At 39.8% G+C, this 16,054-nt stretch overlaps 1 protein-coding gene across 1 annotated transcript; it reads left to right on the top strand.

The window, feature by feature from the left end:
• The first annotated feature begins 13,230 nt into the window (after positions 1 to 13,230).
• si:dkey-266f7.9 (uncharacterized protein LOC100006223 homolog) lies at positions 13,231 to 15,710 on the top strand. Its single transcript, XM_027002342.2, has 4 exons — positions 13,231 to 13,254; positions 13,489 to 13,569; positions 13,992 to 14,562; positions 14,953 to 15,710. The coding sequence occupies exons 2-4, from the start codon at positions 13,538 to 13,540 to the stop codon at positions 15,223 to 15,225; spliced, it is 876 nt and encodes a 291-aa protein (XP_026858143.2). The 5' UTR covers positions 13,231 to 13,254; positions 13,489 to 13,537; the 3' UTR covers positions 15,226 to 15,710.
• Positions 15,711 to 16,054: the final 344 nt, after the last annotated feature.

Raw genomic sequence — 16,054 nt, 5'->3', positions numbered from 1 at the left:
AGTCAGCAGTGGAAGAATTCAACACTGAGCTTTTTACTTTAGTCTCATTAGAAACACTCAAATTCCAGGTTGCTGTCAACCACAAACTTTGAACATGTCATTGCAGTGCTATCAGAATTATAACACATTTTAACTATAATCGGAAAATTAAAACCCAAGTAACTACAAATAACTAGTAACAACTTACATGCATTCCATGCTCAAAATGCTACATATGTTAAGAAACACAATTTTAGACTTAAGGGCAAAAGAGACTTAAAGAAACATGTTGTAATTGCATCCAACTCCAATACCTACTCTGAGTTATGTTCAGTAATACAGTAATTGACAAGGGGCTAGCAGCAACCTGTGTCTTTCAGTAAAGTGGGTTTAGTTCTGTACAACAAAGCAAATGCATTACAAGCAGCAGCTGGGTCAATACCTGTCCCCAAAGCAGCCATCTCTACTGCCTGAGCAGCAACTGGGCCAATCAATTAAGGAAGCAATTAAGTATGGTGTACAACTAATCCATTGGTTGGTTTCCCCTTAAATTCCAGTTTGGTTTACTCTTCCATTAGGTCTTTATCTTTCTCTTCACCTTTTTCAGTGCCTCTGTGTATCGTTTATTTTCACCTGTGCTGATAAGGTTGTTTTGAAATGAACAGGAAGTGCCAGAAATTAACCTGGGTGAAAGTAAAGCCTCTGACCTGCTCTGACTTTGGTTAGTTTATTTGCTGTTTAGTCTGAGATGAGTTTATTCTTGATCAATATTGCTCTGCTCTGATTGATTGATAAGGCCTATCTAAAGGCCTTGTGGGCACTAACGTTTATTCTTGCTGAGCTGTACTTAGACCCTATAAACACAGATAAACATTATAAAAGGTATGCCACAGATATTTGCCAGTGCTTCACAATTAATGTGTTAATTTTTATTTCAACAAATTAAGGGATTTGCAATAAATGATTAAAGATAAAAATGCTACAAGTTTGAGCACAGGAAGGATGCTTAATTGATCCCCAGATTTGCAGCCAGAGTAATGGAGACAAAGTGTACAAAAGAATTCACAGCCTGCTAAGATAGAACTGGCAAATACTCTATTCAGTCATTGTGAATGATCTATTATAACCTTAACCAAACCATGCAGAAAGCCCATTTTCCAGAGAAGCTCCAAAACAACCTGATATTCAAGTATAGTCTAAAGCAATCAGTGAAAGGCATTTTTCCCTCCAACCCCTTTAGCCAATCACTGTGAAGCCTAGGAGGCCCAGGTCACACCCTTAATCTTTCTTCTCTTGCTCTTTTTTACTTTAGAGGATATTTTTTGCCTTCAGTAAAAATGTTATGTCAACTGTTCAGAGGAAAATAATGGCACTGTTGACCTTTTTTCTCCAGGACAGAAGGATGGCGAGAGGAAGGGAGAATGGAGAGAAGTTTCGATGGAAGTGGTTATGGTGATAGGGAGGGATCAGCAGGGCCCCGAGGGGGGAATAGATGAAATGTCACCATGGCTATCAGAGCTATTGGTTCTCTCAGTGTACGTATGTGCGTGTGTGTATGTGTGTGTGCCTGTGTGTGTGCATGCATGTGTGTGTGCGTGTGTTTGTGTGTGTGTATCTGGGCATTGGCAAGACAGTTCAATAGTGATAAGTGTGTGACTTTACAGGACTATATGACCACAGTTTTCTTCATTTAAGTGTGCAGGGGCAGATAGAAATGTCATTGTCACAGACTAACTGTGGAGGTGCACGTGAGAGTGTGGGTATATATGTTTACTTTAAAACACAGCTACCTAATTATACAGTTGGGGCATCAACATTCATGTTTGATGAAAAAAAAGAACAAGAAGTGTGTGCAACCTGGAAACTTAGATTGGACCCAAGCTGTACCATGTGTGTCCATGTTCCAGATATAGTCCCACATATGGGGAATCCAACATGCTACATTCCTAGGGTGACTGAAGAGTAGGTGACACTCCCTACTAAATCAGCAGGGCTTCACCATTATCACAGTACTGATTTAGATGGGTAGAAAACTATAAGTGGGAGATGACTAAATTGATGTTAAAAGAAAAATATTAGAGAAAATATTCTTTGAGAATAGTAAATCTGTGGGCTGTGTTATTGTGTAACATACTTAGGGCTTGTAAGTTGAGTGTGACATTGGCAGTGCATGCATATTATTTAAAAAACAAAGTTTCTTCCCAAATCATGCTTGATTCATAGCAACAGTTCTGCACTTGTGGAAAGGATGAACTCAATTGGGTGTGATTGTGCAAGCCACAGCAGGCCACCCCTGCTGACTTCATCAATGAGGAATATTTATATATTGTGTCTGTCCGCTGCCATCTTTCTCATCATTATATGGAGGAAATGCTATTTTATCTTAAATAATGAGCCACCTCATTAACTACCAGCCACAACAGTCTGAAAACCTTTTAGCCTTGCAGGCTGTTTAACAATACACCCTTAACTCTCTAGCACAGGAAGATCCACTCAATCAAATGTTTAACTGCACTGAAGGAGCATTATAACACGATACAGAATTCCACAAGATTCCATAAGCTGACAGCTATTTATAGAAGGCTCTAGAGACTTCCGGGCTACAGTCTGATTGCTGGCCAGCATGTCTAGTGGTACAGTGGGCAGTAGTCCAATCACAGGCTATGTTGTTGAGAACCTTTGGGCAGATGGGTCAGTGGGTCAGACTGTAGCATCTCATACCTTCCTACTTTCAGTGGCTAAAAGAAGCGAAGCCACCTAATTAGCAGTCTGAATAATTATCCAGTGGCCTTGTGGGAATGTAAAAGTGTGTGTGTGTGTGTGTGTGTGTGTGTGTGTGTGTGAGTGTGTGTGTGTGTGTGTGCACACAGAGAAAGCAGACTTGAGTCTCTGGCTCAGGAAACAGAGGGTTCCTGTTTGTGAGCCAAGTGCTATTGTTCTCTCTATTTTTCTGTCTCCCTCATGAGCACACACACATTAGCCCCACTCCACACACACACATTAAATGCTCCCTTTAAATGATATTGTGGCTAGTCCATCCCAGACACTCTGTTCCATGAGCTTTTGTCAGGATGTCCACTTTGATTTCTTTTACAGAATTCGTGTGCCTATAGTCTAAAGCATAATCATCTGTTGTCAATAGTAAGTCTGATGACTTCAAGAGAGGCAACACGCAGACACACACACACACACACACACACAAACACACACACACACACACACACACACACGCGCGCACACACACATATGTATATATATTCATTCTGTGGCTGCTGACGTTCTGCTTAAATTGTGTGGGTGATGTTGCCAGTAAATGTGAGCATATTCCTATCAGTAGGGTTAAAGTTTGTGAGAATTTGGTGGTGGTGCATTTGTGTGTATGGGTGTGTGCGGGTGTGCATGAGTGAAAGAAAGAGAAAGCGTGTGTGGGTTGAAGGACATTCAGTGGTGTGACAGACAGCTGTCTCTCTTGCCACTCTCCTGTTGGGTCAAAACATGCTGCAGGCTTCCCACATGGTAAATGTTCATAGCATACATGTGTGTTCATCAAGAACAGACAATCCTTCTACTCACACTGAGATTCTCTCCATCTCAGACTCAGCCTTTCTGTTTCTGTATGTCTGAGATATTTAGAAGGCTTACCGTAAGGATACTGAGTGTTCGGAGTGTGTGTAAACCAGCTGAAAGGCACTGCTCAGTGTCGGCCTCTATTTAAATCTCTTTCATCTCCTGTACCATGCAGCAGAGTCCCAAACATTTGTCATTGCATTAGAGGCCACTGCAGGACAGTTTTATGGCTCCTTCATACCTCCTGCAAATCAACTGTCAGATTGAGGGAGAATACCCCCCCCCCAATACTGTATTGCTGCACATGGTCTCAAATCCCACCTTATTCAGCTCAGGATCAGAACTGGAGGTGAAGAGGCAATGTTTTTGTTTTTTTTCTCCCTGAATTTGTGTAGTATGTAGACTATTACTATTACTATTGTTCTAATGGATAATTGAAAAATAAATGTCAAATGAAAGAGCCTCAGAACATAAGATACAAATGACATAAAAACATCAAATGGCACAACTCACAGGGCTGAGTCTCTTACATGTAGAAAAGTAAATTAAACTCAGTTGGCCCCCTTTCATTTCATTAATTCAGTCCATGCTTGATGCCTGACTGAGATTTACTTGTTTCTCATTGAATACAAATGCCTGCTAAACCATCAAGCATACAAGGGGCGATTTAGTGACTTTGGCCTCAGTGCCATTTCAGAGCTGCTATTGCTTACACAGCTCATTAGCAAAGTTCTGATTAGCAAAGAGCGTAAAGCCAGCACTATAGGAAATCGATGGCCAATCAAGGTGGAAGAGTCTTCTAAAACCCACGTGGTGGCTCGGTTTCATGTCCTGAGAAACTGCTTTGTAGCTAGGGCAAATAATTGGATAGTGAAGACATGAGCATTTGGGCCTATATTGCCTTAGTAGTCGACTTAGTGAAGTGGTAATGTGACAGAAGTCCTCCCCCATACCCCACCATCCACAACAGTCCTGCTGAGAGTTCACTCTTTGTTTGGGTTTAATGGGTTTCTGAGCATGGGGGTGACACAAGCAAAGTGCTGCCACAGAGACTGCTTATCTCCACTTCGTCTGAGGGCGCAGTGCTCTGGACTGGCAGGTTGGGCCCCCATCTTGAGCAGAGCTGAAATGGAAGATCACAAAGCTGAAACTACTGTGGCAATGTCTCACTGTGCCTGGAAGGCCATCGAGAACAACAAAGGATCGCTCATCGATTTAGCGGAGTGGGCCAAGACGTGATCTCATAAAGCTTATCACTGTGGCTTATTATCGCAAGGAGAGCTTGGGAAAAACTAAACTCTCCAGCTAGCACTGCTGCTCAGTGGTATTGATTGGCACATGAAGAGGTGTTTGTGTGATGAGGGCTAGTGTCTCGTCCGCCATTATAATAATTGCAGTGTGCTTCACACTGACTCAATTGTGCCCCAGCACTCCGGTTGAATAAACAGTCCTGAAACAGTCCAGTGAAACAGTGTTGTGTTGTACATCTAGGGGCCTGTCAGCACATTGCTGGCAAGATGGAGACTGGCCTTAAGCTATACAGAAACAAACTGAAACCATTAACAGAGAATAAAAATATGGCATTTGATCAGCAAGTTGACAAAAGACATTCTGAATGGTGGAGGGTCAGAATAGCAGCAAAATGTAACCTTTGTTTGAATTGATTCTGGCAAAATATAGCTCAAGCAGCTTGTATGCCCTATGACACATATTAAAGAATAATAAGCACAGCACTAGCATCCATTTTACAAATATATTTATAAAAAAATTGTATATACAATAGAATTTGTACATGATTTCTATTTGTTATTTGTCAAGTTACAAATAGTTCTTTGTGCACCTGCTAACTAACGTTTGCCCGAGTATCGAAGGGCGTGGAACAAGACACACAGACTTCCTCGACAAGGACGAACATTTAATCGAAACATAAAGACAATGGCACTCACATGATTTACAGACAATAAACGCCAAACGGTTAACATGAAACAAAAACGATAAACACGATAACATTTAATGACAAAAGAACATTTAACACTAATATTAACACCTTACGTCAACAATAACTGACAACATTGCACACAATGACAAGAGCCACCCCCCCCCCCACACACACACAAACATACAGGATCAACACTCCAATTTTAAAATGCTTGTAAATACAAGCCTTACATGGATCATTCCAGAAGAGACCCAAATCAACACCTGGAATTAACATTTCACAAAAGGGCAGTGGAGTCAGCATTTCCTAAACACAGAAAGGTTACAAGGTTTTCTGCCAGAGCAAAGCCTTGTATCTTGCATCTCACCATTAAACCATGCCCCTCATCCCTCACACTTCACGGCTGCTGGCTAAGCTGAAAGCTTAGCGATGACTCGGCTGTATCTCCAGTGACATTATAAGGGTCATTTAGTACTTAGGATGGAGCAGTGAAATGGGCTGCCTTTGTTGGCAGGGTCTAACATTGAAATATGGGTGCTGCTATTGGCACAGGGAGTGTTATCCATTCAGAGAGTCAGACCCTCCAGAGCTTTGCTGGGAGGGGGGTGTGGGTGGGGGCCAGAGATGTTAAACCAGGGCTATGTGCTGAGCACAAGTGGGTGGGAAGGGTGATTTCTCAGAGTGTCTGTGCCACATTATGCTGTGAGTGGCGGAGTATGGCTTGCATGTTGCCCAGAGGACAAGTCAGCTGAGGCCCCTCTGTAGAGTGCTTACAGAGGATTGGTGCATGTGTCTGCACACATGTCACTAGAGTCAGTGGGCCCATCCCATTATGGAAGAGCTTGCTAGGCTTGCTAGGCTGAGGGCTACAAGAGTTGTGGAGGGAATCTGAAAGATTCTGTCTTTGGAAAACTAAATGCAGTTGAAAATAAATAGGTGAAATGTTTCACCTTGCCTTTTGTACCCAGTGGAATCAGAAATACTGGTTTGCAACCAGGCACTTCCCATGTAGTAAAAAGGAGTAAAAGCAGTGGTAAAAAAAAAAAAAAAAAAAAGACTAGCACCCCCTAGACTTAGAATGCAATCAAATCCTCTTGGGCTTCATTTCCTTCTCAAGAATAACTTTTTATGGTGTGGAAAATGTGGAATAATAATTTGTAAAGACATTATTTTAATGATTACATGTCTTAGAAATTGAATTATTCTTGATATGAGAAAATTGTTCTTACATTTATGGAATTTGGCAGATGATCTTGTCTGTGGTGAATTCCAAATTTATCAGGAAAATGGTGCATATATACCTTTGGAATCAAACCCATGACCTTGGTGTTACTAGTAAAATACTCTACCTGCTTTGCCAGATGCTTACTCTATTGCATAAATATCATATCATATCATATAATCACATACATATATGATTATTTAAAAAGGGATAAATCTCATGTACAACATTTAATGAAACAGGAAACAGTTTACTCTCTGACACCAAATAAAGTAGAAACAAAGCCATGGTGAGAGACAACTGAAAAATATATAAATAACAATGCTGGATAACAAAAGATTTTGCAAGTAGCCACTGGAAGAGTTTTGGAGTTTATGGTGAAAACCATAAAAGATTCCCAAGCAGGTCAGAGCTGTAGCAGACATGGATGCATACAATGTTGCAGCAATTACAAAACAACCTACAACCCGATGGTAGTATCCATGATCTCAGATTGCTGGGTTATATTCCATTGGGTTAAAGACCCATAAATTCTGGAAGTATTTCATTATTAGTGAAGTCGACAGTATTGTATACTTCTGTACAAGCCAAAAAACACATGGCTTCTCACCACCACTACTCTCTAAGCACATTACATGTAACAAAGCCTAAACTTTCAGCCTTATATCTCACAACTCTCCCTTACTCTGTATCCTCCCTAAGCAATCTTACCATCTTAAACTGTCTGCCACTACTGGGGCCCCTTACATTTTAGATTACCTCTAAACTTCTCCCTGCTTCCTTCCTCTCCACTCTCTTCCTCTATTTGTCCTTCTCGCCTGCATGGTGTGTTGGGGCGGGAAAATAAATCACAGAGATGCTGAGCTGGAGATAACAAGGCAAAGGGGGACTCTTTTTGTGCAGCAGATGCATGCAGATGCATCGTCCAAGGCCAAAAGGAGGAGGACTGAATCGGCCCATGCGCTCACACAACACGCCATGCCGCGAGCCATAGTAGGAATATGGCAATCCTAGGAAAGTTGGCTTTGTTTTTGAACAGGCATGGAGAACAGACAGGTTTCAGTTAATCTCTAGGTTTAAGTCAGCGTGCGAGATGAGATGAATGATCAGGAGATGGTGCATCTGCTCGGGTTCACTTACGAAGGCCTTTGGCTTCCTTGATCTTGGAGCCATGATGCTCCACATCATCAAAAGCACAGAAGCCTTTGGAATTGTGTCAGTACATCTCATTTTTAAATTTATATATATATATATATATATATACAGGGACTCGATTGCATATTTCCTGAAATACTGTGTTCTATGAATTCACATGACCTAAAAGGAAAAGTAACAATTGACAAAAAAGAGGGCAGGACCAAAAGAGATTAATGCCCTTGTTCTTTCTATCTTTTTTTACACTATCTAGTTGCTTCAGTTTCCCAGAGCATTCTCTAATAACCCAACCAGCATGAGAGTGTAGGGAAAAGAGAGCTTTCAGACTCTCCTCCATGCAGATGGGGGCACATTGTCAATTGCCACAAAGAAACTGATGGAAATTTAATTATCGAATACATTACATCGCAGATGAATGGCACTGTTGGTTGAGCATATATTCACAGACGGGGAAGATGAATTGCACGGGGCTGTTTAGCCCATAAAATGCACCAAGGACACAAAAGGATGGGAAAGAGGCCTTTAACACTTAAAAGGCAAAATTAGACCACCATAAAGAGAAAGGTTACTCTCATCAGCCATTAAAACAGCTATCATCTACCTCTTTATTAAAGAGAGAGATCAGGGAAAAGGAGTGAGTAGGAAACTAAATCAAGTCAATATGAAAGTATATAACGCTAAACAGAGGGACAGAGTAAAGAAACAGAAAGTTAATGGCTGAAGGTGAGGCTGTTGGAAGGGGGTAGATAAATGAGCATAGAACAATTTATCAGCTCACCTTCAATAATGGATAGCTTTCCAGGACTGTATTATGTTTTCATAATTAGTGTTAAAAATCAATTTGGATATAAAAGATATACTACTGAGCTCACATAACATTATGTGTTTGTAACAGTGACAAAAAGACTATCATAAAAATGCTTTTAGAGAAGCTATTGCTCACTTTAATTAAAAACCACTAAAACTATAAATATTTACATTTTCACACAAAGTTTATGATGTACCACTCATTGACTAAAGAAACATTAAATTACTTAACATATGACCCAATATTAAGGAACAATGAAAAAGTATACACTCAAATACACCAATTCACCACTTCTGAAATACCATTACAAATAAATCCATTTATTTTTTACAATGTAGACTGGAGGTTATTCAATGTTTTCTGTGAATGGCAGTACAGAGTATGAGGATGACTGTAATATATGCCAATACATTAAAAAAAAAGGAAAAGAAAAAAAAAAACATCACATGGACAGACCCAGCAACCAGTTGAGATAAAATTTGCAGAGGTCTGCTGAATTAGTTCCCCCCATTATGATTAAAAATAATTTCCCCTTGATTCCCATAACCCCAGGAAACATCAAGGAACATCACAGCTTACTTTGATCTTTTGTATAATGATTTCTGCTATTAGAGTCACTGAAGAAACTACATGTCACCTAAATACTTCACCCCATGTACTGAAATGAAACACATTCCTCATACACTACAGGCTTGGAATAGTATATTATTAGTAGGAAATATCCTATAATTACTAGGATGATAACTAGTAATTTCATGTTTCCATTACTGCAAAATACTTGATTACATTAATATTTTAACAAATAATATCCTGTGTATGTAGAAGTAAATCTGCTATAAATGGGTTATTCTTAAGCATCATGGATGAGTTTACTTTCAGGAGTATAGTTCTGTATAGATAAATTATCATAACGCTCTTTTTCTGATTCCTTCTGATGTCAGTATTAATGTCATTAATCTGGCTGCACCTCCAAGATTCTTTCGCATCCATGATACTTCCTGCCACAAATGTTTGCACATTTTCCAACATAGTGGTAGTATTGAGTAGAGCAAATCCATTCATCCTCCAAATGTGACCTCATTTGGAAAATATCTGATTAGCACTGAAATTATACAATTTTATGTTGTGTAGTTATTTAGTTTTTGCTCCTTCTTTGCAAAAAAGAAAAACGAATGGGACCAAACCTCTGCTATCACATGTAGCTTTAATTGGAGATAATTTAGATTCAATGTTTGTAGGCCCAATCTTTGTGTCCCATAATTTTTTCTTCCATCCCAGCTGCACATCTGAACCAAGCCATTAAGAATACTGAATCCCAATAGTACTGGTTGCTCATTAAATAACAGGAGTGGGTCAAGAAACTGATGAGATAACATTACAATATTTATTGTCTTTAAATGCAAAGTTTCTCAAATTCTATTTACCCATTAGAATAGGCTAGAATAGATTTTGCAATAAGTATAATGTAGAAAGAAACTAAAGGAGTTTGCAACTTCCTTACAGGATGTTATGTAAAAAAGAAAATATATAAATGCAAAAAATAAAATTCTAAACTTAGTTTTGTGCAGCTGTAACAATGTATGTGGAATTGTAAGATGAGTATGTAAATGCTTTATAGGTTTAAACAAAATAAAGAGTAAACATTATACAGTTGTAAACATTAAACAGTAGTGTGACCCTGGTGGCAAAGCGGGAGCGAGAGGCAAGGATAAAGCAAAGCAGAGTTTTTATTTTCCATGATTCAAATGATACAAGGTTTAAGTTAAACAGGCTGCAACACAGAGGTAAAAGGAAATAGAAATGGTTAGGATGCTGGCTTGCACTATGAGGAAGAGCAGTAGGTAGCTCAGTTGTCTGACATTGTGCAGTGCCGACATAAGGAACCTGTGGGCTTAAATAAGGACAGGGAAAATAAGGAACAGGTGAGTCACATTAATAGGCTGGTGATTAGGACTGGGGCAGGTGCTGTGAGTGGATATGTGAAGGCGTGGGTGTATCCCTCCTGCTGGATGGCCCGGCCGACCGTGAGAAGAACATTTAAATGTTATCAGCAATGCAGTGCAGCAGTACTTGAGTTAAAGTGCAAATGATGCATATATGCACAAAGTGTTTTTGGTATTGATACTGTTCATAGTGATGTATCAACTAAAAGGCAGCAGCAGTGCGGACAGTAGTGCCTCATGGAGAATAGATTCCTGTTGTTCCTTCATAACTTATTGGTGTACTGCAGTGAGTGTGTGCACTATTTGATGTAGTGCAATGTGTGTTAAGAGTCTGATGTGAGGTGTAGCAGTTCAGTTGTGAAAATATTGGAAGATTCACACATTAAACCAAATTCCCATTGCATTGTCAAGAGTCCACTGAGTGCCATAGTGCTACAACAGGGGGAATCAGGTCCGTGAATGTATATAGTTAAAAGTAGAATATGAGTATAATATAACATCTACATTAAACCTTTGTTTATTAGTGTGGCAAGATGTGTGTTCACTGGGAATCAAACTTATGACCATGCGGTTGATAGCACCTTGTTTTATGTGCACTACCATGTGAACTAAAAGAGCAAGCGCTGAAAAAATACTTAACACTCAAAAGTCACCACTCAAACACAAATGCCATTACACAGCTTTTATTTCACAACAACTGAAAGTGGAGGAAGAAGAATAAAGTATGAGTGTTTAAGTGACAGTTTCTGTAATGCTGCTGGCCGGAGTGCCGCAGGGCGTGGGGCAGGACGCATAGACTCCCTCAACTGTGAAGGACATTTATTGACATAAAACATAGACGACAACAGTGGCACTCACATGCAACATTTACGGTAATCATAACTATGCAATTAACATTAGATGAAGAACACATACACAGTAACATGTGACACACAAACCGTTACGGCTACAGAGACTGACATTAACATATATGTAGGGACAATGACCAACAAGGATGCACACACTGACAGGGGTTTAAATAGACAGACAGACTTTCAACAGTAATCCCTGTGCAGGTGTGTGCAATACCGGGGGGCGTGGTTACAAACAGTACACATGTGAGTCCCCCTGCACGCGCGGGCCATGCAATGTGACTCGTTGGGGGAGGAGCCTTCCATGACAGTTTACTTCTTCATAATGTAGTTAGGTAAACTGAGAGCTAGGTGTTTGGTTGTGCTGTGTTTAATGATGGCCTCTACACAGTGACTTTTTTTATTAATACCAGTGCATACTGGAACAGCAAATGGAAGCTTAATTAAGCAGAATAAATTAGGATGAAAAGAAAACATGCCACATTTTCACTTTAATTAAATGTGTTTTTTTATTTTCAATGGTTGTTGCTTGTAAGAGCTGATGAAATGCCTGATTGGTACATCATAGTAAAGAAAAGGAGATACAAAACAAGATTTAAAGTGTATATTCTATAATATAAACAGCTACATTTTTTATCCTATGTCAGCACAGCGTTTAATGCAATTAAGAGCTGTGCAGGGTAAACAAATATTTATTTGTCTCCATTTATAAAGACTATGAATAATGAATTACCCATAATGAATTACCCATATCACATTTGCTTGATTTTTTAGGAACAGCAAAGGGTGCAACTGTCAAAATGTAATCTGATTTGAGCCCATTCTCTAAACCTAGAGTTTCTACAGATTCCATTACATGTTGTATTTAATATTTATTTATTTATGCTTTGGAAACAATAACAAAAGCAACAGCATATACACAGGTGTCAACTTTCATTTAACCATAACATGTTGGGGAACTCAGGCTTTGGCCAGGGTATATTAAGTTGGCACAGGCTTATGTGACCAGGTGTTTCTATTCTGAGATAATGTATCTCACTGGAAGCTTTTTCTTCTCTTTCTGTTCCTTTCAAATGATGTGCCAAATGATTTTTGCACTTTTGCATTTTTCCCAGTTGTTTAGCACCATGTTAATCCTCCATGACAGATTAGCAAATAAATGGTTCTGTTTGCCTTCACAGTTATGGGAATGTAACCTTGAACCACACACAGCAGCATTCCAGTATCTGAACAACATTTGATAACAATAATTCAGCCCTTTAAAGACTTTTGGTGTGTTGTTCCACCAAAAGAAAAATGTCCCAGGATAAAAAACAGCAGTTGGTACAATGTAATTCAGCTGTACAGATTCAAAGATTGCACTTATATTTGCACCTCATCTGGTCTTTTATCAGCTTGCTATGAATCATAAATGAGTGTAATATATAGAACAAATGTTAGATATAAACTATAACTGTACCATACTCATTTGGATTCTCCATATTAAATTTGGCCTGAATTGGAGGGTGCCCCTTGGTCTCACTTATCTTAGATGTTAATCTGCTGGTGTTGATCCCACACTGTTCTTAACTTCACTTTCTAAATAGACCCCATGACCTCTAAAACAAAAGGGGTCAATCACGTATTGGTGCCTCCTACCAGTTTTAGCCAGAACAGTAGCATGTGGTCTCTCTGGAAAAAAAAAATAATAAAATAATTAAAGAGGAAAAAAAGTATAAATACGACAGACTTGTAGCTAACCTGATAGTGCCTGCTTGGTTCTTTGTGCTGCAGTTTCATGAGACCCAGGGGTAAGACATTTTCTGCAGTTGAAATCAATTTAATTGGTCTTTGGCAGACTTTTTATGTGGTCTTTCAGAGTTTGGGAGGCTGGCTCTTGCTGTTTGGTTGATAAAGTTAACACTTTGTACTTTAATGAATATGATAAGGAGAAAAACTTATTTTACTTGAGGTTTTATTTCAGAACTAATATTATACCATTCAGTTTATCTGAGTCTAAATTAAAATGTACATGCCATTTACAGTGTTTTTCTAAGTGGACAAAGAAGGAAGGCAGTTTCCATTGATGATACAATGCATATTGTGATAGTGGGGATTTTACTCTGGTGAGTAAACTGAGTGCTAACAGAGAATCTTTTCACCAAAGACCGGTGAAGAAAGTTAGCATTTATTGCTTGTGTTTAGTTATTCAGTTGTCTTTACAGCTGCATTTGTCAGTGGTATTTGATCAGTATTTCATTTATTAAGTTAAACAAGTTCTCTAATGGACAAAATGTGATTATCGGTGCCTTTTGCCTACCTGGCATTATTGTGTCCAAGTAAAACGATTATCTAATCCCATTTGGTCCATAATCAAATAAACAATTAAGTGCTAACCCCGCCTCCACCCCACAGCCTCTAACCCAATGCTTTTGCATCTCTTAATGTTATATTAAAAGAATCAATATGAGATGGGTACACACAGATCTTGTGCTGTATCTCATAGACACCTGTCCTCTGTTTGACCCTGAACTTCCGCTTCCAACAGGTTGGCCTGTCCAGGTCATGGTGCTCTCCAGCGGCCTGACTACGATGACACCCCCACTCCGGAGTTCCTCCAACCTTCCTGGATGGCCAACATCCCCGACAACCGGCCCCTCTGTGAGGTCACAATTCCAGGCACCCACAACTCGATGGCCCTCTACGGTGGTTTCCTGGCTCAGTGTAACTCCTGGCCGCTGGCTCAACAGCTCCAGGCTGGTGTTCGCTTCCTTGATGTGCGTGTGCGACACATACAAGGTAATCTCACCATCTACCATGGGGTCCTCTACCAGTGGGCCCACTTTGGGGAGGTCCTGGAAGATGTGGCAGCCTTTTTGAAGCAGAATCCCACTGAGACTGTACTGATGAGACTGCGGGAGGAGCTGAGTGAGACCAGGGACATCTACAGAGCGGTAGTGACCTACGTGCATCAGTATGCACACTGGGATCTTCTCTGGCACAGCCAGCTTATGCCAACTATGGGAGAGGCAAGGGGCAAGCTGATAATACTGCAAGATTTTCCTGGACCACACCTGGGGATGCAATACCGATCACTGGAAATTGCTGATGACTGGAAAGTAAGAACATATCAGCTATAGCAGCAATGATGGTATCAGATGTTATTGTAGTCAGGTATCATTACCATGACTGCGCTACCATTCAGACAGAGGTTTATTTCCATATTGCTTCAGGGATCCTGTAAAGAGAGTGCGCTGGTCTCTCCTATCTGCATGGCACTGCAGATAGGTGATCTGACTTCTGAAGGTCAACTAGAGAAAGGACGTGCATGTATCAACCCCTGAGAGTTGTTAACTATATAGACACAAACCCATAGCCTGCATTCATGTTGTAGGCAGAAAAGCAGTCAAAACACGCTGCCTTATATTGGAATGATGCGAGTAACAGGCCACACATACAGATCTAGTCATATATCCACAGGATGACTCATGCTTATTTCTGCTTCCCAGGTGCTCTCCCTTCAGCCGAAATATGTGGATAAGAAGTGGAAAAGTGTGCGCACACACCTGGAGGAAGCTGCCATGGCCAGCCAAGCTTATATGTTTCTCACCTATTCCAGTGGTGCTGGTTTTTTGGCGAACCCACAATCTCTGGCAAAGCGTATCAATCCACGCCTGTATGACTACCTATTCGCCCATGCTGAGGAAAAGAAGCGCTTTGGCATCATTGCAATGGACTTTTCCGGGGCAATGCTGGTGAAACTCATTATTGACTTCAACTGAGGAGATGAGAAAAACAAAATTAGTTGCGAACAACTTTGAAAAAAATGAAATTGACAAGCATTCAAGCAATGAGTATTCTTTAGTATAATTATTTTTTCATACTCATGAATGTTTTAATCATTAATCTACTTCACATGTTTGTAAGATTGATGTTCTTCATTGTCAGGAATAATGTAAGTACTGTTAATTTATTCCACATAATCCATTTTATCCTGTATTTACATACTTTTAATGTCTTCAGGTGACATTGCATTGAATCCAAATAACCACATTGAAATAGACCAGCTTGGTAGACCTATTTGAGTGCATTTTTAAACCTCTTATAGTCTTATGTAGGCCTACACAGTTCATTATTAAAAACTAATCACACATTATTACGATTGGATGTTAATCATTGCAGGGTACTTGCTTCATGCTTTTGAACTACTATTGAAAAAGGTAACATCATGAATAAATAGTAAGCAAATAAAAATTATGTTCATTAATTCAGCTGTGTCATATTGACATGCACCTTGCTATAACTCAGGGTTCAATGCTGTAGACTGCAGAAAGGCAGTGTGATTCACTGCACATTACTGCTGAATAGCAGGTAAGGATGGATCAACACATGACCACTGGTGCTGGCAGAAGCACAGTGAGTTCAGATCACACACCAGGAGCTTTGGAGATCTGGTTAACTTCATGCTAAGTAAACATATCACATGATTAGTATCTACCTTACTAGAAAAGCACCTTTACTAGAAAGCACCTTTTAAAAAAAAAAAAGGAAATGAAAAAGAGATAGAGTTGCTTTTATTTAGAATTGCACACTCTGGGTTCCAGGTAATAT

Source organism: Electrophorus electricus, chromosome 8, assembly GCF_013358815.1.
Source record: "Electrophorus electricus isolate fEleEle1 chromosome 8, fEleEle1.pri, whole genome shotgun sequence".
NCBI lineage: Eukaryota > Metazoa > Chordata > Actinopteri > Gymnotiformes > Gymnotidae > Electrophorus > Electrophorus electricus.
Note: the sequence above shows the minus strand (reverse complement) of the source record. Positions and strands in the feature narration are given on the sequence as shown.